The sequence below is a fragment of the Aotus nancymaae genome, unplaced genomic scaffold (genome assembly GCF_030222135.1).
Source record: "Aotus nancymaae isolate 86718 unplaced genomic scaffold, 86718_ANA_hifiasm-v0.15.2.pri h1tg000003l, whole genome shotgun sequence".
NCBI classification, from domain to species: Eukaryota; Metazoa; Chordata; class Mammalia; order Primates; family Aotidae; genus Aotus; species Aotus nancymaae.
The window spans coordinates 70,492,557-70,518,976 of record NW_026988414.1 but is presented as its reverse complement, the minus strand read 5'-3'; the positions used below and the strand labels follow the sequence as shown (position 1 = coordinate 70,518,976).

The 26,420-nt window shown below is 35.9% G+C and overlaps 1 protein-coding gene across 11 annotated transcripts in view; it reads left to right on the top strand.

Moving 5' to 3' along the window:
* The window catches only part of MYO9A (myosin IXA), a 290,323-nt gene that overhangs the window by 197,217 nt on the left and 66,686 nt on the right, over window positions 1–26,420 (top strand). For 5 of the 11 annotated variants that reach the window (XM_064382198.1, XM_064382203.1, XM_064382195.1 and 2 more), the window contains 9 exons: window positions 5,410–5,532; window positions 14,206–14,286; window positions 15,383–15,493; window positions 16,363–16,485; window positions 18,107–18,256; window positions 19,404–19,723; window positions 20,355–21,923; window positions 25,187–25,286; window positions 25,786–26,001. In XM_064382198.1, the coding sequence (XP_064238268.1) occupies window positions 5,410–5,532; window positions 14,206–14,286; window positions 15,383–15,493; window positions 16,363–16,485; window positions 18,107–18,256; window positions 19,404–19,723; window positions 20,355–21,923; window positions 25,187–25,286; window positions 25,786–26,001 (2,793 nt within the window). The remainder of the gene's footprint in view (window positions 1–5,409; window positions 5,533–14,205; window positions 14,287–15,382; window positions 15,494–16,362; window positions 16,486–18,106; window positions 18,257–19,403; window positions 19,724–20,354; window positions 21,924–25,186; window positions 25,287–25,785; window positions 26,002–26,420) is intronic. The other 6 variants (XM_064382196.1, XM_064382194.1, XM_012451304.2 and 3 more) reach the window with 4 other exon arrangements.

The following is a 26,420-nucleotide window of genomic DNA, read 5'->3' as shown; positions in this document are numbered from 1 at the left end:
GGACACAGGGAGGGGAGCACTATACATGGGGGTCTGTTGGAGGGGAGTGGGGAGGACAGCGGGGGGGTGGGGAGTTGGGGAGGGATAGCATGGGGAGAAATGCCAGATATAGGTGAAGGGGGAGGGAGGCAGCAAACCACACTGCCACGTATGCACCTATGCAACAACCTTGCATGTTTTTCACATGTACCCCAAAGCCTAAAATGCAATAAAAAAAAAAAAAAAAAGGGAGGAGTGGCAAAGTGGCAGAAGGAACAAAGAAAGCATTAGGGGTTATGGCCTTGATGCCATAATTCGTTATCTTGATTGTGGTGATGGCTTCATAGCTACATAAATGTGTCAAAACTTATATTGTATACGTTAAATACATTCAGCTTACTTTGTTTTAGTAAAGCTGTTGGAAAAAGATTGTTGAGGGAAAGGAATTTAGACCATACTAACTTTTTGACCTTTTTACTTATTGAATATATATCTTTGAAACTTATTACTGCTTTTAATTCTTTTTAACTTTTTATTTACAATATCTTCTGTTTACACAGTCTATGCTAGATAAGGTATATCCCTCCCCTGAGGAACTTTTTGAGTATATACTAGGAGACCAAATATCTTGAACTCACTACTTTCATCCCAGACTACGTTCTCTATTTAAGAAGTATGGATGACTTAGGAAGAGATGGAGTGTGAGAGGAGTGGATGAAAGGGAAGACATCTAGCTTGGGTTTTGCAGAATAAGTCAAAATTATCTGAGATCCTTGTTATTACAGGGAGCCTTTCCATTGAAACTCTCTACAGGAGCCACAGTCAGCTCTTAGTTTGTACAACTTACAGTCTCTGAGATGACACACAGCTGTTCCCGTTTAGATAACAAGTTAGCCTAGTTTGCGTCAGACAAGCATCCACTAGAAATGCAGAGGCAGCTTTCATGAGCTCAAGTTCATCCTTCCACAAGATGATAGCTCTGTTTTGATAGTACTTTCCCATTTTTCTTGTTAGAACTTATTCTCTCAACTTGAAACTGTCACTTCTATTAGATCTACTTTTCTAACGACCTATTTTTTTAAGTTACATTCTTTCAGTGACAGCTGCATTGCCCAGTTGTACATTTGTACTTGGATATCTTCCTTGTCTCAAAATTCATGGCTGAAGTGATTTTACTGTGTTGCTCTCCTAGTAAATGTTCATAGTCACTTAGGCTCAAATCTTGAAGTTATTATATATTTTTTGAGACAAGAGTCTTACTCTGTCACCTAGATTGGAGTGCAGTGGCACGATCTCGGCTCACTGCAGCCTCTGCCTCTTGGGTTCAAGCAGTTCTCATGCCTCAGCCGCCCAAGTAGCTGGTATTACAGGTGTGCACCACCATGCCCTGCTATTTTTTTTTTTTTTTTGGTGGAGACAGGGTTTTGCCATATTGGCCAGGCTGGTCTCCAACTCCTGGCCTCGAGTGATCTGCTTACCTCAGCCTCCCAAAGTGTGAGCCACTGTATCCAGCCTTGAAGTTAATTTTATTGCCCATTTTAGTCCTTGTTAATAGCATGATAAATGCCTTCGTTTGTTTGGGCTACTATGATAAAATGTTTTAGATTGGCTAATTTGCAAACAAAAAAATACAGTGCAAGAGGTGGGGAAGTTCAAAATTAAGTTTTCACAGTTGATGTCTATCGATGGCCCATTCCTCATGGAATGGTACCTTCTGTGTGTTTTAACATGGCAGAAGGGATGAACAAGCTCTTTTGGTCTTCTTTTATCAAGGTACTAATACTACTAGCCAGCTACTTCCCAAGGGCCCCTCCTCTTTGCCTCTTAATACTGTCACACTGGGATTAGGTTTCAATATATGAATTTTGGGAGATGCAAACATTTAGACTATATCAAGCAATAGCTTATTAATCTTTTTGTCTACAGCACCTTGCACAGCAAGCAGTAGATAATTGTTGAAAAAATAAACTGGTTAACTAAGCTTAATAAACTCAACCATGATGATAGAATTAGGAAAGGATTGAAATAGACAAGGAACTGAAACCCTAAGAAAGGAAGTGACTGTATCCTTTTACCTTTAGATTTATGGTATTATTTTATCTGTTTTCATAAACCTTATGGGCAATCAAATTATTTTTTAATATCCTAGTAGCCTGAACTTGAATGCAATATATCCCTAGCACTTACAACAGAGCTTGACCTTTAGTGATCACTCTGTGAATATATGTTGATTCACCAAGTTATGGTTAGGTATATGGGAAGAAGTCTGATCTCCACTTGCTAGGGAAGGCATTGCTCAAATTTCATTAGTTGCTAGCTTTTTTTTTTTTCTTTTTTTCTTTTTTGATACAGTCTCTCTCTGTCACTCTGGCTGGAGCACAGTGGCACCATCTCAGCTTCCTGAAACCTCCGCCTCCCAGGTTCAAGCAATTCTCCTGCCTCAGCCTCCCAAGTAGCTGGGATTATAGGCACCCGCCACCTTGCCTGACTAATTTTTGTATTTTTAGTAGAGATGGGGTTTCACCATGTTGGCCAGGCTGGTCTCAAATTCCTGACTTCAGGTAATCCATTCACCTTAGCCTCCCAAAGTGCTGGAATTACAGGTGTGAGCCACCACGCCCAGCCAGTTGCTAGGTATTTAATTCATTCAAACTAATACTTATTGAATCCTGTTCTCAACCAGACACTGTTTTCGGAATTCATTGGTACAGGGATGAACAGTACTGTCAGAATCTAATGGGAGGTTATCTTTTACTTATTTTTTATTTTTAGGACAGTCTCACTCAGTCACGAAGGCTGGAGTGCAGTGGTGCAATCCTGGTTCACTGCAGCCTCTGCCTGCTGAGTTCAACCAGTCCTCCTATCTTGACCTCCTGAATAGCTAGGGCTGCCAGCGCTCACCACCATGCCTGGCTAATTTTTGTATTTTTAGTAGGGACGAGGTCTTGCCATGTTGCCCAGACTGGTCTCCAACTCCTGAGCTCAAGTGATCTGCCTGCCTCAACCATGCTAGGATTACAGGCCTGAGCCACAGTACCTGGCACTCCAAGAGGTTATTTTTTAAAGAAGAAGACAGTATACAAATTAACAAATAAATGAAAAGATAAGTTAGATGATATTATGTGCAGTGTTGAAAATTAAGTGACATGTAATTGACAAGGAAGTGGGCTATGTTTTCAGTATTTAAGCAAGAACTTTCTGAGAAAGTTAAATTACAAATTCAGTGCCACTTAAAACCAAGCCTTGTGAAGGCCCGGCTATAGAGTATTCCAAGCAAATGAAAAAAATTGAAATGACTCTGAGGCAGAAATCAATGTCATGTTTAGTTTTTCAAACTTTTACAATATACATGACAGCAAAGATTTTTTAATAGTTATTTTATTTTCCATAGTCTCTCTGGTATTATTTTCACAGTGAGAAACAATTTAAACTCAAACTTTATTTCCAAGGTCTTTTTCTCAATAATATATTAAAAGTGGAAGGGGAGGAGTTATTTTAGCCTTCAATGCTAATTTGCTAATTTGTTTTCACTTAAGGATAACCTATACATTATTCTAATTGATTCTTAAACAATATGAAAAAATTTTTTATGAATATACATACAGTGAAGCATGTGATGATTCAAAAATGCTAATAAAAGTAAATCAAAAATTGTCTAAAATTTAGCACAAATGCCCTTTGTACATGTATGTTGTTTTACATGGGGTGTGTTTTTTTTTTTTTTTTGGCCAATAGTGTTTGCAGATATTTTCGCATGTCAGGAAATACAGGTTTACAGTAACTTTATGAGCTTCGGAGTATTCAGTTGTGTAAATGAAGCATACTTTATTTAAATAATTCTACATAATGGCATATCTCTGTTAATAATTTTTCACTATTTTTTGAAGTATATTGTTAAAAACACAGATCTTTGATAACTCCTTAGAATAAATATCTAAATGTAAAATTGCTCATCAGGAAGGTTATAATAATTTACATTCCTAAGAACAGTGAGTATATAGTATATGCCTATTTCCCACCACCTCATGAATACTGGCTCTTGTCAGTCTTTATTGTATTTGCCAATCTGATGCAGAAAACCTCTTTTAAAAGAAATGGTATTTTCCTTCAATACAAGTGAGATAGAATGGATTGTGATTTTGTTACTTGCCATTTCAACTTTGAGAATTGCTTCATCAGATCATCTGCTCTTTTTTTTTACTGTGGTATCTGTCTTTTTAAGAATTTTTTTAAAGTTATTTTATAAACAGATAATAAGCCTTTTCATTTGTAGGAAATAACATTTCCTTAATTCAACTTGTTTACATATGTGTTGTCCTTTTTTCAATATGCGTGGTTTTATTTTTTAAATGTTTATATTGTCAAAATAAATACCTTTAGACTTGTAAATTTGTCATGTTTTTAACACAATCTTGTGTTTCTCATACATTAAGACTTTTTACTACTTTTAAAATAACATTATATATTTACATCTATATAAATTCTTTCCATTTATAAACTCACTACCATAAATATGTGGTTTAAAAAATTATAATTGGCTAAAAAAGCTCTCAAATACTTTTGTACTATCTTTACTTTACATAGTTTAGTAGCTTCATGTCTAACTCCTATTTTCCTAATTTATAGTGTAGTAGATCATGGTTAATAGATACTATGCTTTGTTTTTGTGTGTGTGTATGTCCCTAGCACACCAGTTATCACCCTGGTATTATTGTCTTTATGAGTCAGGGTTCAGTTTGAGATAACAGTAATTACAGTAGATATTTTTAAGTATAAAGGGACTTAGTTAAGTAGGCACTTACAAAGTCATTAGAAGTTACATGTTAAAATAACATATGCAGAACTGTCCCTGGATGTAATTAGAAAGCTAGGAAATCAGGAAACTGTCAGTGTAGCTGCTCTTTGCAGGTATATACTGCCTGTGGTGTAAATTAGCCATCTGGAAGAAACTGCTAAGACTAGCTGCTCCAGGGCTAAGCTGCATTTAGTATAGTTGTGATGACAACACAAATGTTTTGCGCTCTGCCTCTGAGCATTCACAAAACTAGTGCCTGGATGCTGGGACCACAGAAAAAAAGGGTACATATAGTATGTGCATTTTTGCTAGCAGAAGCAGAACTAGTAGCCAGAGCCTCTGCCTTAGTTATACCTTCCCATTTTCACATGTGGGCCTTTTACTGGTAAACTTAAACCATATCCAGAACTCTAGATGCAAGAGAGTTTGGGAAGTGTACTTTTCTTTTTAGCTTTCTAGCTTCTAGAGGAAGACCAGAGAATAGACTGAATGTTGGATATCAGTCTTTCATATTCATCACAGTCATTTAAGATAGGAAATGATCATATAGATAGAAAATGATAAAAACTGGCTGAGAATTTTGTCTTATTCTTAGATTAATTTATGTGAGCAATTTGTTTGTTCTCTTCTTTCAGCACTTGCTAGAAGTAAATTCTTTAAAGCACCTGACAAGACTGACACTACAAGATCGCATTACCAAGTCTCTTCTTCATTTGCACAAGAAGAAAAAACCTCCCAGCATCAGTGCCCAGTTTCAGGTTATTTCCTGTTTTGCTTAAAACAAATAAGAATCTGTATCTTTCAGATTGTCATTGAAAGGTTAAAGTGATCTGCAGGGTACTTGAATGGGATTTTGATTTATGTTTCTAAAAAGCCATATATCACTGGCCATTTTGGAAAGAAGAACCAGAGATGAAAAGAAAAGTCAGATGCCTTTGTTTTTCATCTATATATGTCTGGATAGTGGATATACCAATATTTATTATTTTCAGTGTGAGGAGAAAGGAGCAGAAAATTGATGTTATAAACAAAATCTGCCTTTAAACCCTGCTGCTTAGGTAAAGTCACTGTTAGCATAATGATCATGTTTTTTCTCCCTGCTTAAACCTCATGCTGCTACATCAGTAGTTAACCAAATGAGGCTGAAGTTTGTTTTTTTCTTTCTGTGTATTTATTTTACTTTTGTATAAATAGAAATCCAGTTTTTTTTTGTTGGGGGGGGGAGCTTTTAGGAATAAATACAATTAACCAAATTTCTCCTAGAATAATTGTTTTCAAATTGTTTTTTAAATTACCTCTTCCATTCTTCTCAAATCATCTATCTCCAAAGCTCTTTTCATATGGTAGATATTTATGAAAATAAGTGAAATAATCTGGTAGGTAACAGTGCTTTGCATAAGTTTACTCTGTTTCATAATCTGGTAGGTAACAGTGCTTTGCATAAGTTTACTCTGTTTCATATTTATATCACAGAAGCAGTGTTCACTGTTGAATATAAATCTCCTTATTCGTGATAGGTATATCTTTGTATGTTAACATTTTAAAAAATGCTTCTTATACAGCTAGGATGTTTGAACATAAATTGTCCACCAGTGTATTACTATGTATGATCTTGTTTGATTTATAAGCACAGTTCTTCAAATTGTGGGCTAGAAATGTCATTTTATTTTAGATAATTCTCACCGTAGGCCTAAAGAAAAATTTGAATCTGTGAAGACTATTTGGTCACTTGCTTTCCCCTTTAAAAAAAAAAGAAAAAGCAAGACCAAGGAGCCAAATAACTCATTATGTGCTGATAAGCTTAAAGGAAAGGGAATTGAGTATAATGAAATCACTACCTTGAATTTTAAAAATCCTTCTTTATAGTCATATGGGGTAATGACATTTAGTTGGGAAGAATGAGAAGATAGGGTTTGGGCAAGTCTGTCTTTACCTTGCTGCTGTCTTCATAATCCAGAGTCTGGATGTTCGCTTAGTAGATTAGAAATGCAGAAATTAATGGGTTATAGGAAAAAAAATCATGTTGAGTATACATTTATTAATATACAACATGAGTCATAAGCAGATTTAATACAATTGTTAGTTTTTTAGCATATTTCTTTCTGATTAGCAAATCCACCTGGCAAGCCAAATTCTGATCAAAAGCTAATTTGGTGAGCTCGGTGTCTGAAAATGGAACATTAATCTCATGATTATGAAAGGTAGAACTATTAAGCTGTTAAGTGTCCTTTGTTTTGTTACCTTGGATCTTTTACAGATGGCTTGCATACTGAAATCATTCTTTAATCTGAAGAATACCATATAGCTAGTACAATAAAAACTTAGTTATAATCACGATCCTATTGTGTCTTTTAAAATCCTTCCAAATTCACATATTCTCAATCTATATTCATTAATTATATTTAATTTTTAGAAAAAGGGTCTTCTTTAATATTTCTAATAGACCATTAAGTTATTACAAAAGTAATGAGTTAATTTTTGATTATTTAGAAAATATAGATGAGCAAGAACAAGTGAGATTCATCTACCATCCATACATAATGATCAATGTGTAGTATATTTTTTAGTCCCTTTGCCAAATATTTACACATACGCATTTTCTAATAGGTGTTGTTTAAGTTTCCTCCAATCATTCTAAGATAAATACTATTATTCTTACTATAAAGGTGAGGAAACGAAGTAACAGATGAGGAAACTGCAGGTGGTTGAAATGGATGGCATCCAGCTATCTTTAGCTCTGTGCCCTTCCTTGAATGCTTATTTTCATCAAAATGAAATCATAGAATTCATAAAGGGTTAGCTGATATAGGAATTGCCCTTCTGCTAATAAACAGTCAGAAACTGGACAAAAGATAGAAGTCAAATATTTTCAGATATTAGACAGTAAGCATTACAGGACTCCAATCTTGGGGAAATAAACGAGGAAAGCCCCAGATTAACACCTAAAGATAATTTGCTACAGCTCAGGAAGAGGAAACCCAAACTAATGCCAGTGGTCTTGGTAATTGAAGAGATGGAGATAGAAAGGTAGAGGCAACTAGAATTTGTAAGGTAGAGGCAACTAGAATTTGTAAGGCAGAGTAAAGAGGAGAAGGAAATTGTATGAAGAGAAAGAGCTAGAGATCTGAGGGGTTTCCTTGAGTCTCTGTGGCCAACTACTGATCTGTGCATATGTGGGTTAAAATTCCATGAGACTGGGGAAAGAACCACCTAAATCCTGTAGACCTAACAATTTCTGGTATTTATACAGGATTAGAGGAGTAATTCTATTCTCATCAGCCAGAATGAAATGACCTTTTATTATATGAGGTATTAGGTATAATCCTCAGAAAGACATTGTTTTATCAATGGGACCAAAATAGTCCTAATGTAAGGGCTTCTCTGACTCTGCTCTCACAAAGCTAAAAAGCAAGTCTTAAAAGAATCAGACTGATCCTAGGAAACTTACCTGCATGTTAAGAAAAATGTCACTCTTTAAAAGATACAACAAAATCCAACAATGTAATATACAGTGTCTAACATCCAATCAGAAATTACTAGACAGACAAAGAGGAAAAAACCCCTAATAAGGGGGAAAAAGCAGTAATCAGAGACAGACTTTAAAATGATGAAGATGATGTAAATAGTAGGTAAGAATTTCAAATTAGCTATTATATATCTTTTAAATATGCCCAAAGATATAACAAAAAACATAAATATGATGAGAACTATTTTGGTTTTTTATTTTGGATGGTGATAACAGAGTCTCTGGACACTTCCTCAGGGATGGAGTTGTTCTATCCTCTACTCTCTTTCACTGACTGTTGTAACCAGTAAGGGCCATTTGTATTATGAAAAAGAAAAAAAAAATAAAGATATGAAAAAGACTCAAATGGAACTTTTACAGATTAAACAGATAATATTTGACAATAAAAAAATAAGCTAAATTGGATTAACATCTGTTAGACAGTCCAGAAGTGGTACATTTGAAGTCATAGTTTATTAAAGCCCAGAGAACAACAACAAAGATGTAAAAAAACAAAATAGCAATAACTTGTGGGGCAATATGATGTGGTCTAACATAGATGTAATTGGATCTCAGAAGGACAGGAAAGGGAAGAGGGCATAGAAAAACATATCTGAAGAAATAATGACCAAAATATTTTCTGATTTGATGGACAAAAAAAAAAAAAAAACTAGAGAGACATGCAGTATTTATGCATGGACCTGTATGTCAAACTCTGGTCACTTCATAGCACTATGTCTCTACTTTGTGTTTTTTTTTTTAAAGAAGTTTTGTGGCTTTCTCCTGATACAATTAGTCATACACATGCTGTTGCTTGTTATACCTACTAAAACTTGCTGGTAAAACTGCTGCCCCTCTCCATACCCAGCTGCCTAGGGATCTACAGATTGCTAGGAAATATATCCACCATTATATCAACAGTCAACGTACTCTTTGCTTCAGGTAGTGAAAACTAAATTTTTCTCTTCCCTGATTTAGGGGTCTTTCTAACTGCGGGTATAAGGAAGATGCAGGATATATTAAGCTTGTTTTTTGTAAAACTATGAATTCCCTTTGAAAAGGCTGATTGGTTGGAAGAAAATAACCTGCTTTTAATTGTAGCTCTAGGAGTTGAGTCATTACTCAAATCAAACCCAAGCTGATATTCTCTGAACATGTATGTTAAGTTTTCTAAAATAGCTACATATTATTTTTCTTATCAGAGGAAAAGCGTCTAAAAAAGAATATATCTTTTAAAAGATAGTTTATAGCAGCAGGAAGCACATTGGTAGTTGCTTGGGGTTGTGGCTCAGGTGGTTACTGACTGCAGATGGGCAGGAGGGAGCTTTTTAGGGTGATAGAGGAGTTCTAAAACTGGACGGTAGTGATAGTTGCACAACTGTGTAAATTTACTAAAACTCATTGATATGTGAACTACAATGTGTATATTTTAATAGTATGTAGGTTTTATTTCAATAAAACTGTTTAAATCAAAAAAGTCACTGTTAAAAGTAGACAAAGAGCAAGACAAAAAAAGGACTTATATACGTAATCTATGAAGAACTAAAAATCAGTTTTTTAAAAGGGAGAAAACCTAATAGATAAATGGACAGAAGTTTCAAATGGGCAATTTATCAAAGATGATATCCAGAAGGCCAGTGTACCTATGTAAAACCTGTTCAACATTATGATTCATGAGGGACGTGCCAATTAAGACCACAAAGCACACTTGCCAGCATGGCTGAAATAAACTGATTACAAAACATGTTGACAGGATGGGTGACCATCCAGAACTCTTATATGGTACTGTTGAAATGTAAATTGTTACAAGCACATTGAAAAACAGCTAAAAGACAACTATAATCATGTTGATAGCAACCTTTTTCATAATAAACTGGAAACAACAAAATACTCATCTCTTAATGGATAGTTTGGTGGTAGTATAGCCAAATAATGGATTACTAGTTTAATGGATAGTTTAATGGTAGTATAGCCAAATAATGGATTACTAGTATACAGCACTAAAAATGTACAAAATACAATTGTATGCAACAGATACGAAATAGTACATAGTATATTTTTCCATTCATATGAACTTTACTAGTAGGTAAAACTAACTAACTTACCATCTTAGAAGTAAGAATAATAGTTACCATTGGTTGGAGTGTGGAGGTAACAGTAGATAGCTGTTATGACTTAGAAGTCATAATAAGACTTCTGAGACTCTGATTATATATTTTTAATTTGGGCTCTAGTTATAAGAATGTCTTCCTTTTGTAAATAGTCATCATAATAATAGTCATACTTATGATTTTAATATTTTATATGTATTATTATCATCATTATTTTGAGACAGGGTCTCATAAAATGTTGCCCAGACTGGATTCCAACTCCTGAGCTTAAGCTATCCTCCCTCCTCAACCTCCCAAGTAGCTGTGGCTACAGGCATGTGCCACTGTGCCCAGCCCTATGTATATTGTACTACAATAGCATTTGCAGGAAAAATGAACACTTAAAAGTTTAAAAATTTGTATGTTGATGTAATATGTTTCACAACAGCAATGGGTCTAATAGTTGTAAGACTTTTTTTGTTTTACTTGAACTTGTAAAATGTCGACTCTTAAGTAGACTATGTCAAGTTAGGTTTGTATATTGTAATCCCTAAAGCAGCTACTAAAACACAGTACAAAGATACAGCTGAAAAGTAGATAAATTAATATGGAATACTAAAGTATATTGAACAGAGGGGAGGGCCACCTCACCAAAGAATGTACACAGATGGCAAATAAGTATATGAAAAGACGTTCCACATTATATGTTATTAGGGAATTGCAAATTAAAACAAAAATGAGATACCACAGCACAGCTATTGGAATGGCAAAAGTCCAAAAGAATGACAACACCAAATGCTGATGAGAATGTGGAGCAACAGGAAAACTCACTCATTCATTAGTGATGGGAATGCGAAATGATACAGCTACCTTGGAAAACAGTTTGACAGTTTCTTATAAAACTGTATTTTTACCATATGATCCAGCAGTCACAACTTCTTGGTATATACCCAAATGAGATGAACTTATGTCCACACAATAACCTGTACACAGATATTTATAGCACCTTTATTCATAATTGCCACAACTTAGAAACAATCAAGATGTCATTCAGTAGGTGAATGGATAAATAAACTATGGTACATTTAGGCAATGATTCAACACTAAAAAGGAAAGAGCTTTCAAGCCATGAAAAGGCTTAGAGGAACCTTAAAAGCATATTACTGAGTCAAAGAACCCAATGTGAAAAGGCTACATACCATAAGATTTCAAATACATGACATTCTGAAAAATATCAAAACTATAGAGACAATAAAAAAGATCAGTAGTTGCCAGAATTTAGTTGGGGAGGATGAGTAGGCAGAGCACAGAGGACTTTAGGTTAGTCAAATTAATCTGTATGATTTTGCAATGGTGACTAAAAGTCTATATATTTGTTTAAATCCATAGACTGTGCAACATAAACAGTGAACCCTAATGCATATTATGGACTGTAGTTAATAATTATATGTCAGTATTGGTTCATCACATATAACGCACTAATGCAAGATGTTAATCGTGGGGGAAATAGTGCATGTGAGGGTAAAGGGGCATGTGGGAATTCTCTTTATGTTCTACTCATTTTTGCTGTGAACCTAAAACTGCCCTAAAAGTCTATTTTAAACAGGCAGAGGATGAGAGGAGGAAGACAGGAACAAATGAAGAGAGGACAAACAGAAGGCCAATAATAAAATTGGTAGCCTTAAATCCAACTATACTAATTATTAACAGTGTAAATGACGTAAGTGGTCCAATTAAGAAATGGATATTATTTAATTGGATAAAATAACAAGACCTAACTGTATGTTATCTACAAGAAACCTCTTTAAATACAGTGACACTAAAGGGTTAAAGTTAAAAAATGGAAAAAAATCATGCGAACAAAAACCAAAAGAAAGCTATAGTGACTATAGTAGAGTCAGACAAAGTAGACTTAAGAGTAGAGAAAATTACCAGGGATAAAGGGACATATTTCATAAGGATAAAAGGTGCAATTTACCAAGAATACATAACAGGGAACAGTCTTACATGTGTATTCATCTAATAACAGAGCTCCCCAGTATCTGAACCAAAAACTGATAGAATTAAAAGAAAAATGGACAAATCTGCAATTGTGCTTGGAAACTTCAGCATATGTCTTAGTAATTGATATAGGGTAAGTAGACAATTAGGAAGGATATGGAAGACTTGAATAGAACGATTAACCTCCTTGACCTAACTGAAATTTATAGAACAACCCAGCCAACAATTGCAGAATATACATTCATTTTAAGTGCCCATGAAATACTTGCCAAGACAGATCATAAACTAGGCCATAAAATCTTAACAAATATGAGTTAAAATCATACAAAATGTTGTATTTATAATAGAATTAAACCAGAAATTAAAGGAAAATATCAATCCCCAAATATTTAGAATATATAAAACAGACTCCTAAAAAATACTTTTTTTAGAGGAAGGAAATTTAAAAATTTTTTTTTTTTTTTTTTTTTTTTTGGAGACGGAGTTTCGCTCTTGTTACCCAGGCTGGAGTGCAATGGCGCGATCTCTGCTCACCGCAACCTCCGCCTCCTGGGTTCAGGCAATTCTCCTGCCTCAGCCTCCTGAGTAGCTGGGATTACAGGCATGCGCCACCATGCCCAGCTAATTTTTTGTATTTTTAGTAGAGACGGGGTTTCACCATGTTGACCAGGATGGTCTCGATCTCTTGACCTCGTGATCCACCCACCTCGGCCTCCCAAAGTGCTGGGATTACAGGCGTGAGCCACCGCGCCTGGCTTAAAAATATTTTAAATAGAATAAAATACCAAAATTTGTTCAGTGCAGCTAAAGCAGTACTCCAAGGTTAATTTATAGCACTAAATGCTTTTATTAGAAAAGGAGATAGGTCTCAATTCAATAATTAAACTTCTACCTTAATAAACTATAAAAAGAATATATGAAACCCAAAGCAAGCAGAGAGAAGTGAGTAATAAAGGTAACAGCAGAATTCAATGAAATGAAAAACAGAAAAATAGACAAAAAAAAAAAAACAAAAAAAAACCCAGTGACACCAAAAACTGATTCTTTGAACAGATCGAAAAAAAATTTATTTTCCTTTTGAGACAGAGTCTCACTTTGTTGCCCAGGCTGGAGTGCAGTGGTGCCATCTTGGCTCACTGCAACCTCCACCTCCCAGGTTCAAACAATTCTCATGCCTCAGCCCGGAACCACCAAGCCCCGCTAATTTCTGTATTTTTTAGTAGAGAAAGGTTTTTTCACCATGTTGGCCAAGCTGACCTCAAACTCCTGACCTCAGGTGATCCTCCTGCCTTGGCCTCCCAATGTGCTGGGATTACAGGCGTGAGCCACTGCACCTGGCCTGAGCAGATTAAAAAGTTGATAAATTCTAGCCACTAATTAAGAAGAAAGAGAGAAGGTACAAATTACCATTATGAGGAATAAAAAAAGGGATATCATTACATAGTCTGTAGACATTTAAAGCAAGGGAGTACTACCTTACTAGATACCCTCCTGAATCATTTTGAAAGTTGTAGGATACATGAGTTTGAATAAAGTTGTTTCATGAAATGTGAAGAAAAGTGGAAAAAAAATCAATATTTTGATTATTCTGAAATATATCTACAATATTTACTATTTTCATGCCATCTGCTTTAATACTAAGCTACCAACCTTATCCTTAATTACCTGTAATTTAACCAGTATGAGAATATACACAGTGTGCTTTTCAAAGACAAATCTCTTTCTGTGTGTGTCTACTTTTTGCATGTTTTGCTAGCATATTGATTACATTTATAAATTATTTATTGATAGTTTGGAATGGGAGAGTATGATAATTATATTGCTTTCTGTTGCAGGCATCATTAAGCAAGCTGATGGAAACACTTGGTCAAGCAGAACCATATTTTGTAAAATGCATTCGCTCTAATGCTGAAAAGGTAAAAATGTCATATAAATGAGGGCACATATCTAAGCTTACTTCAAATTAAGCTTTAAATACTTTTAAGGAGAATAAGCGGAGGGGAAGCACTAACTATAATATTTATAAGGAAAATAGCCAGGCGCAGTGGCTTACGCCTGTAATCCTACCACTTTGGGAGGCCAGGGCAGGCAGATCACGAGGTCAGGAGATCAAGACTATCCTGCTAACACGGTAAAACCCCATCTCTACTAAAAATACAAAAAAATTAGCCAGGAGTGGTGGCACGTGCCTGTATTTCCAGCTACTCAGGAGGCTGAGGCAGGAGAATCTCTTGAACCGGGGAGGTGGAGGTTGCAGTGAGCCGAGATTGCGCCTCTGCATTCCAGCCTCTGCGACAGAATGAGACTCCATCTTCAAAAAAAAAAAAAAATTTGAGATGCAAACACCTCTTGAAGTCCTGTCAGAAAAGAATTTTCTTTTTTACTTTTTTTGTTGTTTTTTTGAGACAGAGTCTTGCTCTGGTGCTCAGGCTGGAGTGCAGTGGCGCTGTCTCGGCTCACTGCAATCTCTGCTTCCCGGTTTCCAGTGATTCTCCTGTCTCAGCCACCAAGTAGCTGGGACCACAGGTGTGCACCACCACGCCTGGCTAATTTTTGTATTTTTAATAGGGACAGGGCTTTGCCATGTTGGCCAAGCTGGTCTTAAACTCCTGACCTCAGGTGATCTGCCCACCTTGGCATCCCAAAATGCTGGGATTATAGGCTTAAGCCACTGCACCCAGTTGTAGGTTATCTTGTTACAGATTTTGTGGTGATTGGACTTTGTGGCCTCTATGGGTGACTACGTTCTTTTTGAGTCTTTAAGATCCTCTCTCTCCACAACAAGAGAAACCTGGAAGCTTGGTTTCTCTCTTTTCCCTAGGGTTGGGCAGTCAGAACTTTTCTGAAGCTACCAGCTGAGAGGTGAGCTTGTCCTACCTATCAGCTTAGTTATTATATATCAACCAGACAGCCTCCAGTCAGTCTCTAAATATTCAATGGTTTGCCATGCTTATAAACAGATAATTAACTTGGAGATGTGTTCTGGGTTAATTTTTTTTCCATTTGCTTTAGCTACCCTTAAGGTTCAATGATGCCTTGGTACTTAGACAGCTTCGATACACCGGGATGTTGGAAACAGTTCGAATTCGCCAGTCAGGATACAGCTGCAAATATTCTTTCCAGGTTCTGTTTTTATAGTGATATTTACATATTTAGATATATCAAGTAAATGTTTCTCACATATTTTGCTTGTTATTTCTTTGGGGTTTACTTGTTTATTTCCCTTCATTCTTCTTTTCCATTTCACCTTTTTTATACAGAATTGAAAAGGGATAGACAGTATTTACTTTCATTGAATGGCAGCAATCTCATTAAGCTTATTGTAATAGAATCCAGTACTTGGCTATTCTCGTTTGATCAGAATGTTTGGTAATACTAAGTTTACTCCTGATATAACAATTCTTTGCACTGACTTCTTCAGTAACTGAAATAGTTCAATGAGAATTATCTAGTCAAAAGATTCCATTTGGTTTTCCCTAAAGTTTTCTCAGCAGGATTTTCTTTCATAGTAGGCTGCCAGCAGGGCTTACACCTACTGTTATCAGCAACTGCTGCTGTGGGTATGGAAATTATATTGAAGCTGTTTAGCAACTGAGCAAGTCTTTGCTGTTAATAGGATGGAAAGCCTCATTCTCAGTTATACCTTGTCCCCATCCTGCCACATTTGCTTTTTTTTTTCCTGATAAAAATTTTAGGTTCTTGTTAAATAACTTTTTCTTTGGTCTTTTATAAAGCTTTCTCAAAAGGGATAATTAGCCTCTGCTGTTTTTTTCTCTATTTCCCTTTTGATGACATGATATGTAGAACCCAGTATCATTCTCCGCCTCTTACGTTTTTTGAATTAACCTTTTATTTCTTAAATTAACAAGCACTTTCTTGGTTTCACCCTGTTTAAAAGAATGAGGAAAAGATTAATAAAATGATAATTAGTTTAAGGTCTTATTTACATACACTACTTTCTGATTTTATAATTTTTTAAAATTATTTTTCAGGATTTTGTGAGCCACTTCCATGTACTTCTTCCCCGAAATATTATTGCATCCAAATGTAACATTCAGGATTTCTTCAGGAAAATAAATCTTAATCCAGATAATTATCAAGTTGGAAAAACCATGGTAAATATAATATGTATAGCTCTTGTAAAAATTGAGTGCATTTATTTAAAAAATAATTTTTGCCTATGAGATTGTTTATTAAAAAGTTAGTGAATCAGATATGAGAAGGCAGTTGGTTAGGCCCAGGTTTTTATTTAATTATATAGTCAGTATTAATCACATCACTCTGGCCAGTGCTCTAGTTCTGACTATAATTTTAACTGTCTAAACACTATCTCTCTGTAAATATTCTGCTGTAATCTCCAACTCAACTTGCCCAAAGTGACCTTATCCAGATTAATCTGCCCTTAAATTTATCAGCTACTTTCTTTCTCTGTCACCCCTTTTCCAGAATTTCTCAATGTAGAAACCATAATTGTCTTTGGTATACCATTCACTTTAACTTTAATCCTTTCACAAAGTTTTAGGTTTTTTTCCCTCTTACAAAAAGATTCTCACATCTGTTTTCTGTTTCTCCATTTCTACTGCTTCCATTTTATTTTTATTCCTTATCTTTTTTCATCTGTATTGCTTATATAGTGAACAGCTTACTCATCTGATTCTAGTTTATTTGTCATTCCATTTAATTTATTCTACTCATAATATTAAAGTGATTATCTTAATATACTTAGTTCTTTATGTCTACCTCCTGCTCGATTATAACCCCCGATAACCTCCTCATTAAATTCAAACACCTTTCTCTTTTTTGAGAACCTTCAGATTGTGGCTTCACACTATTTAATATCTTTTTTTATGGAGATTGATTGTCCTATTGTTTCCTGTGCATGCTTTTATTATTATTTTTCAACCCTGTGTTTTACTTAGGTGGGATCTTCTGTCTCTGGCCCTTATTAGTTTATCATCTTCCTCTTTAGGTATATAATATCTGCCTGCTCTCAAATGAAAGTTATAACTTCTGTTTCTAAAGGGATATGTCTCCTTCACCTTTGCAGCCTCCCAAACCCTAAAGATAGTGGAATGAAGGAGTAAATAAAATAAACTTATTAATAACTTTGGACAGTGAGAAGCTTTTAATGCATGCTGGATTTCAAAAACTGCTATTGATTTATTCATGATATGATTCAAACTTCAAGATCTATGGTTTTTAACTTTTTTCCCCACCCCAACACCCTCAAAAATTATGACATATTACCGGTAATACATTTACTCATAGCAGTGGTTTCCCCAATGGAGTAATGTATCACAATCTCTGGTGCTGGAATTTTGGTACTCCTGCTCACTTTGTCATTTCTCCCTCTCTTTCTCCCTTCCTTACCTTCCTTAACCTTCCTTACCTTCCTTTTTTTCTTTTGTCTTTTTTTTCTTAAAAGGAGACTGGGTCTCTCTCTTTTGTCAGAGAACTTGAACTCCTGGGCTCAAGCAATCCTCCTGCTTCAGCCTTCCTAGTGACTGGGAGAATAGGCATGTAGCACCACACCCAGCTCACCTTCCATATTTTACTATCTGCATTTCAATTTGAGAATGACTACTTTGGATAAATCAGTAGGAATATTTATCAGTACTTCATTTACATGCCTGCCATTGTGTGTTCTCTAAAAGCTTATCACAGAAAGGATGATTCATGAAATAAATTTCTCATTTCTTCTTAAGCTGCATTCCTCATCTTTCTTCCTTTTGGTAGGTCTTTCTAAAGGAGCAGGAACGACAGCACTTACAAGATCTCCTTCACCAAGAGGTGCTACACAGAATCATATTGTTGCAGCGATGGTTCAGGGTCTTGCTGTGTAGGCAGCATTTCCTTCATCTGAGACAAGCATCTGTTATTATCCAGGTGAGAAGCAAAGGATTCTTTGCATGAGATTGACTAGTTTATTCGACCTTTGTTTAGTAACCAGAACCTTTTTACAAAACATTTTCAATAATAATGTAAACTTCAGAAATGAGAATATGTTGTACCCAATTTTGAAGTGCTTGTAATACCCAACAGATTAGCTGGCATATAATTGACTATTAATAAATATCGATTCAATGTTAATAAATATTGAATTTGTAGTTATAATGTCTCTTGAGTTCTGAGTAGGGGCTAAGGAATTACCTATTGTTTACATAGTTCTTTTTATTTAATAGTTTTTGTGGGTGATGTTTGAGAGGTATGTACACCATTGGTTTTAGACACTCATTTTGGATGATAGGTACCTTATTTTACATTTATCTGTTTTATTAACTCCCTCATTGATTTATATCATTTCCATAAGATCTTTTCCATTTGTGCAAGAAAATCTTAGTATCTTCTTCTTTGGAATGTGTGTCAGGACTATCTTAAACCCATTGGTGTTATTTGGGCAAATTGTAACAAGAGAATATAATATATTAAAATTATTAATAATTTGAAGGGAATGAAAGCATCCAAAAATTTTAAATTAAGTTCTGTGATGAACTTCATCGAGGTTATATTATTTAAAATAGCTGTTCTAGCCAAACATATCTGGAGGAGAAAACTTTTTCTGTTTATCTTTTTCAGGTGTACTTTCTGTTTTTGTGGAAAACGTACTATTTTTATTTTTTTTGAGACGGAGTTTTGCTCGTCGCCCAGGCTGGAGTGCAGTAGCACATTCTCAGCTCACTGCAACCTCCTCCCAGGTTCAAGCAATTCTCCTTCCTCAATCTCCTGAGTAGCTAGGATTACAGGCACCGGCCACCAGGGTAATTTTTGTATTTTTAATAGAGACAGGGTTTCACCATTTTGGCCAAGCTGATCTCGAACTCCTGGCCTCAGGTGATCCACCCACCTCCGCCTCCCAAAGTGCTGGGATTACAGGCGTCAGGCACCACACCTGACCAGAAAACTTAATCACCAAGAATTTAACTGCATAGCCACTTAACCTGTAATTATGACATAAGAAATTTATTCTCTCTTTTCTGTGAAAATGCAGTGTAAGATATGACTACCAGTTTCTGTTATTTTGTCTTCCCCACAGAGATTCTGGAGGAATTACCTAAATCACAGGCAAGTCAGAGATGCAGCTGTGCAGAAGGATGCTTTTGTTATGGCTAGTGCAGCTGCTCTTCTCCAAGCTTCCTGGCGTGCTCACTTAGAGAGGCAGCGGTACTTGGAGCTACGGGCTGCAGCCATTATTATCCAGCAGAAATGGAGAGAATACTACAAGCGCAGGCACATGGCTGCTATTTGCATACAAGCAAGATGGAAAGCCTACAGGGAAAGTAAAAGGTACCAAGAACAAAGAAACAAAATTATCCTTTTGCAGTCAACATGTAGAGGATTCAGAGCAAGACAGAGGTAATCTCTGTTACTATAATAATTGTTTTTCTTCTTCCAAAGTACTTTGTTTATACCTCTGCATTAATAGTTGTCTGATTTGTATTAGAATTGGTTATATACAACTTGTCTTTTCCAGTATACTGTGATACTTTTACTGATGTTAACCCACATTGTATTGTCTGTAATGGAAGTTAAATGAGGTTTTTTTTTTTTTAATTAAATTGGATCAAAAATCTACATGGTCTGTAATCATAACTGCTAAGAATTAACTTTATGTTAGGCCAAATCTTAGAAAATTGGCAATATTCAACTGTTTTTACTTGCAGAAACTTTAATTTCACACTTAAATTAAAATTTCTCTTTCAGGTTTACTTTAAAATAAAAGTATTATTAAAATGAGAGCTTTACTTCTGAGTTAGTTTACATTTTGATTGAAATGCCCAGCTAGAAATAATACACTTAATGAAATATCATCTGACTCATGGAAATAGGAAAATTATGAAACATGCATTCAAGTTAGTTTAAGAAGTACTTAGGTATTACAAAAAGATTTTACAACTTTGCATTTTTTCTTAAATTCTCAGGAAATATGTTTTCTTCACTGGTAACTAAGAGATTTCTGTAACCCATTTTATCTGTTTTTATATAGATTTAAAGCTTTAAAAGAACAAAGGCTAAGAGAAACAAAACTAGGACTTGGATTGGTGAATATCAAGGGATATGGATCTCTGGAAATTCAGGGTTCAGACCCTTCAGAATGGGAGGATTGTTCTTTTGACAACAGAATAAAAGCCATAGAGGAATGTAAATCAGTGATAGAAAGTAATCGAATTAGCCGTGAAAGTTCAGTGGACTGCTTGAAGGAGTCACCAAACAAGCAGCAGAAGAGAGCCCAAAGCCAGAGTGGTGTGGACTTGCAGGAAGATGTGCTTGTAAGAGAGAGACCCAGATCCTTGGAGGATCTCCATCAGAAAAAAGTAGGCCGTGCTAAAAGAGAAAGTAGGAGAATGAGAGAACTAGAGCAAGCTATATTTAGCTTAGAATTGCTGAAAGTTCGTTCTCTTGGTGGTGTTTCTCCTTCAGAGGAACGCAGATGGTCTACAGAATTGATGCCTGAAGGCCTTCAGTCTCCACGGGGTACACCTGATAGTGAGAGCTCTCAAGGAAGCTTGGAACTTCTGAGCTATGAGGAAAGCCAAAAGAGCAAACTAGAGTCTGTAATTTCAGATGAAGGAGACTTGCAGTTTCCATCACCTAAGATACCCAGCAGTCCAAAATTTGATTCATGGGACAGTGCCTTCAGTGCCTCAAATGAGCCTAGCTGTGCAGAGCATTTGAAAGATGAAACTTTGAAGGAAAAGGTGGTTTGCAGTTCTGAGTCTATTACCTGTAAACCACAGCTGAAAGACTCCTTCATTTCAAATAGTCTGCCTACTTTTTTTTATATTCCCCAACAGGAGCCACTGAAAACAAATTCCCAACTAGACACAAGTATCCAGAGAAACAAACTATTGGAAAATGAAGACGCACCAGGGGCAGCTCTTACTTTGGATATCCACAGGGAAACTAGGAAGTATCACTGCTCAGGAGATCAGGTTGTTCCTTCTTTGAATACAGAATCTTCTAATCCTGTGCTTAAGAAGTTAGAAAAGCTGAACACCGAGAAGGAAGAAAGGCAAAAGCAGTTGCAGCAACAGAATGAAAAAGAAATGATGGAACAGATTCGCCAGCAAACAGATATTTTAGGGAAGGAACGCAAAGCCTTCAAGACAATTGAAAAGCAAAGAATTGGAGAGTCTTTCCTGGCACCATCTTCCTATCAGTCAAAACAAAGAGTAGAGAGGCCATCCTCTCTTCTCAGCTTAAATGCCCCAAATAAGGGAGAACTTAATGTACTGGAGTCTCCATCAGTAAAAGATGCCGCTCTTGCCCAAAAAGACAGTCCCTCTGCTTATTTACCCACAAAGGACCGACCTATCACCGTGTTCTTTGAAAGAAAAGGAAGTCCATGCCAGTCTATTACTGTCAGGGAATTATCCAGAACAGACAGAATGGGCACCCAGCTGAATGTAGCTTGTAAACTCTCTAATAATCGCATTTCAAAAAGAGAACACTTTAGGCCAACTCAGTCTTATAGCCACAAATCTGATGACCTTTCCAGAGAGGGAAATACTAGGCCCATTTTCTTCACTCCAAAGGACAATATGAGTATTCCCCTGTAAGTGAAATGTTTATTTATTTTTATGTGTAAATGGGAAACTTCTTGGAGTATTTTTATTAAGGTGCCTTCTCTTCCAACTATTTGTGTAAAGTGGCTGCTCAACTCGGTCATTTTCTCTTTGTAAAAATGTTCCCTAATTGTTGACTCTACCATCACCTCAAGTTGGATGTAGTTATACCCTAGGAATCCTTGAGTAATCATAAATAGGAGAGTAAATACTGGGTTCCTCCCCATTAAGCGAGAAGCATTTGTGAAGGGCAGTACAGTGCCTATAAACATAGTAGGCATTCACCAAATGCTGATTGCTTCAGCTGTGAGGTTTAATAGTACAAGGTTGTTAGTTTTAGGCTTTAAAGAAGTTAATGTGTTTTGTCACAGCAGTTGGCCTATTGTTGGTCATCATTATGTTCTTTATACTTTTTTGTGTGTGATAAACACGTAACAAAATTTGCCATCTTAACCATTTTTAAATATACAGTACAGTAATGTTGACTGTATGCACATTGTTGTGCAAAAGATGTCTAGAACTGTTTCTTCTTGTAAAATAAAACTCTTTTCCTTCTCCCCAGCCACTGGCAACCATCATTCTACTTTCTAAGAGTGGAATTTATCTTTTAAGCTAGTTAGTGGTAGTGTAAGTAATATAAGTGGATTTTTTTTTTGAGATGAAGTCTCACTCTGTCACCCAGGCTGGAGTGCAGTGGTGTTGATCTCAGCTCAATGCAGTCTCTGCCTCCCAGGTTCGAGCAGTTTTCCCGTCTCAGGCTCCCGAGGAGCTGGGACCACAGGTGCACGCCACCACGCCTGGCTAATTTTTGTATTTTTAGTAGAGACAAGGTTTCACCATATTGGCCAGGCTGGTCTCGAACTCCTGACCTCAAGTGATCCACCCACCTTGGGTCCCCAAAGTGCTGGGATTACAGGCATGAGCCACCACACCTGGCCCTAAGTGGAATTTCTTTGTACTTTTTAAAACTAATGATAGTCACGAGAAAAGCATTTTTAAGTGGTACATAAAAACAAATTTGACAAAATTTAAGATAGTTGTATTGTCTTTGTATTTGGTAGATTCTTTCAGTTCTTGTGGGAGAATGTCATCATTGAAATGAAAGGAGGGCTGTATCTTAGGGTTAAAAAAAATTTATATTAACAATGAAAATAACCTTTTCTTTCCTATTATATGTAACCCAAACATTTAAATGTTTCACCCTTTAAAATTTAATGTGGACTTGAGAGAAATCCTTTGTTAATGTGGGCAAGAGATGATCAATAATTAATTTTTCCACCAAGGGTTTCTATAGTATTATAAAGTGTAGTTGAGCTTAGTGACAGCTTGAGATATCATTCCCACCTGTTAACTTATGGATTTCCCAGAAGTTCAAAGGCTTTGTGTAGCATATGCACCCATAAGAATGTTAAAAACATATTTCCTGTCATTCTAAGTTTAGTGATACATGATATTTCATGGATATCTGTAAGTGAGCTCTTTAATATTCTTCTTTAGTGTCTGTTAATTATGACATTTATGTGTGTGTATATATTATAGGTGTATACACATATAAAGTAGCTATTGGATCCATGAATCTGTTTTGTAGAAAACTGAATTGTAGATTCTAAAAAATGTTAATTATTTTTGTGAATTATTTATCACATTTTTCCAAGATACATAGTTTTAGGTCTGTTTGAGCTGATTTCCTGTATTGCTTTATTGATGATCTACTTATCTTTAAAATTATTGTATATGGGATTATTTATATGAAAGTCTGCAGATAAAATTCATACTTTAAATCTCGTCCTGTTATATAACTAATATTAGAAACGTTAACGTTTCGTAGAAACATAAATGTTGGTTCTTCTCAATTATCTAGTCCAGTTCCCACATGTTATAGTTAAGATCACTGGGGCCCATAAAGGTGAAATGACTTATGGACAAAAATTTCTTATGGCTCCTCGACTTTCTTTTATAAAAATTAAATGAAAGAATTTGAATGGAAGAACAATTAATCTACCAACTAGTATCATAAGTTAGTGTCTAATTTTAGCCAACGCTGTGCTAGGAAGTAAGATACGATTTCTCAAGACGCTTACAGCCCTGCTCAGGAGAGATTAGCAATACGTTGTTAATAAGACTCATGGTACTGAGTTAATATGGTAATGGGGCCCATGAAAGTGCAGATTATATATACACTTTTTCATCAGATTTTGACATCTATTTCTGCCCAGAATTTAGTGATAAAGCAGTCTCATCATATAGTTATTCAATCAAAATTAAATTTTCATAAGCTAACACTATAATACCTATATGATATGGAGCATACATTTAGTTTGGTAACAATTTCTTATCCTTTAGTTTGATAACAATTTCTTATCCTTTAGTTTGGTAACAATTTCTTATCCTGCCAGTGTTGATTTTATTCTATTCAAAGTCAAGATTTTGTTTTTTTGTTTTGTTTTGTTTTTTGTTTTTTGAAACAACATCTCACTCTTGTTACCCAGGCTAGAGTGCAGTGGCATGATCTCAGCTCACTGCAGCCTCTGACTCCTAGATTCAAGCGATTCTCCTGCCTCAGCCTCCCAAGTAGCTGGGATTACAGGTGCCTGCCACCACGCCTATCTAATTTTTGTACTTTTAGTAGAGATGGGGTTTTGCCATGTTGACCAGGCTGGTCTCAAACTCCTAACCTCAGGTGATCCTCCCACCTCAGCCTCCCAAAGTGCTGGGATTACAGGCACGAGCCACTGAGCCTGGCCTCAATGTCAGGGTTTAAAACTCAGACAGTGAACAAAATCTATAAAGAGATTTCAGAAAGAGTTGTCTAACCAATAGGAACCATCTCAGTATAAAACATAATGAGATCCTCATCACTGAATGGCTATTTTTTAGGTATTTTATAATGATTAGATGGAAAGACCCCTTGTAAGGCTAGAATTCTAAAGATTCAGGGATTTGGTAATTTCCTTTTCTCATCATCAGATCCATTTTATTTCTTGAGTTTGTTTAGCAGCTACTATTCTTAAACATATGTCATCATAGTGGACTATACCCACTGATCATCAGGACAAGACCTCTAGTAATTCAGTCATATGTGTAGTTTCAGGATTATTATTACTAATTAGCTAAGCAGAAAAAAATATGACTTACTGTTTTGGGAATTGACTAAGTTCTGAAAATATTTATGGAATTTACTGGAATTCTTTGACCTGGCTGCCATGAGATATCTGCTAAGAACTGAAATGTAATTTCATTGTTTTATTTAAAGTGTCAGCAAAGAAGCCTTAAACAGTAAAAATCCTCAACTCCATAAAGAAGATGAACCAGCGTGGAAACCTGTGAAGTTAGCTGGGCCAGGCCAAAGAGAGGTAAGTATTGTGTCTTGTTTGTCTATCTTCTATTTGAAATAGATATACATTATTTTGGAAATTATTATTCTTGTAGGTAGAGCACCTCATCTACCCATTTACTCCCAAGTGTTTTTAGAGAAAGAAGCCATGAGCTGAGATTGTTATAATTATGAAAGTGTACTCCAGGCAGGGAATGGTGCCTAAAAACCCAGTTGCTAAGAAAAAGAAGGCAGTTTGTACAAGTGACTTTGTTGGCTTATTATGGCAGTGAAAGATGACTTCTTTGGCTATGTAGAACAGTGCAGATTTAGCTTCCATTCTAGTTCTTTGTCCAGAGTAATGTATACAGATTCCTTTTGGTCATCCCTGTCACTTCTACTAGTGGAAGGGGCATGGTGGGGTGGAGGGATATTTCAAGAAATTCATGAGCCCTCTGATATCTTTCATTGGCATCATCTCAGAAAGAAAAAAAAAACCCAAAACATTGTTGTGTTATTTGTTTTATCATTTGGTCAAGCAGGTTGCCAGACCGGCCCATAAAAAGAAAGCTCGAATGGCGCGGACGCGCTCCGATTTCTTGACTAGAGGTACTTTTGCTGATGGGGAGGGGGATACAGAGGAAGATGATTACGATGACATTATTGAGCCCCTTCTCTCCCTTGACCAAGCTTCTCACTATGAGCTAGGGCCTGCACCCAGCCTGGGTCAGGCCTCTCACAGTGACTCCGAAATGGTAATTTTACATCAATATAAGAAAAATAGCAAGCAAATCTGATGGAAATAGTCTTTGCTAATCTAAAGCTAACCTTCACAGCTTCTTCCCATGTAATGGTTTGTACATGGGAAACCTCAGTGAACACAACTAAACTAAAAATTTAATAGAACCCAAATAAAGGGCACTTTAAAAAGCCATAAATTAGGCAAAATTAAGATTATTTGACTTAGCACTAATGTAGAAATTTTCCATGTTGTACTCTAAAAGGTCTAGGTAGAGCACTAGAAATGAAAAAAAAGATGTTTTATGAAAAAATGGTTCTTACATTTTTTTCTGTAAAAGTCCAGATAAATATTTTAGACTTGGCCATAGTTTACCGATCCTTGGTCTAGTTTACTGATCCTTGGTCTGAAATAATCCAGTAGCTCTTAGCTGCA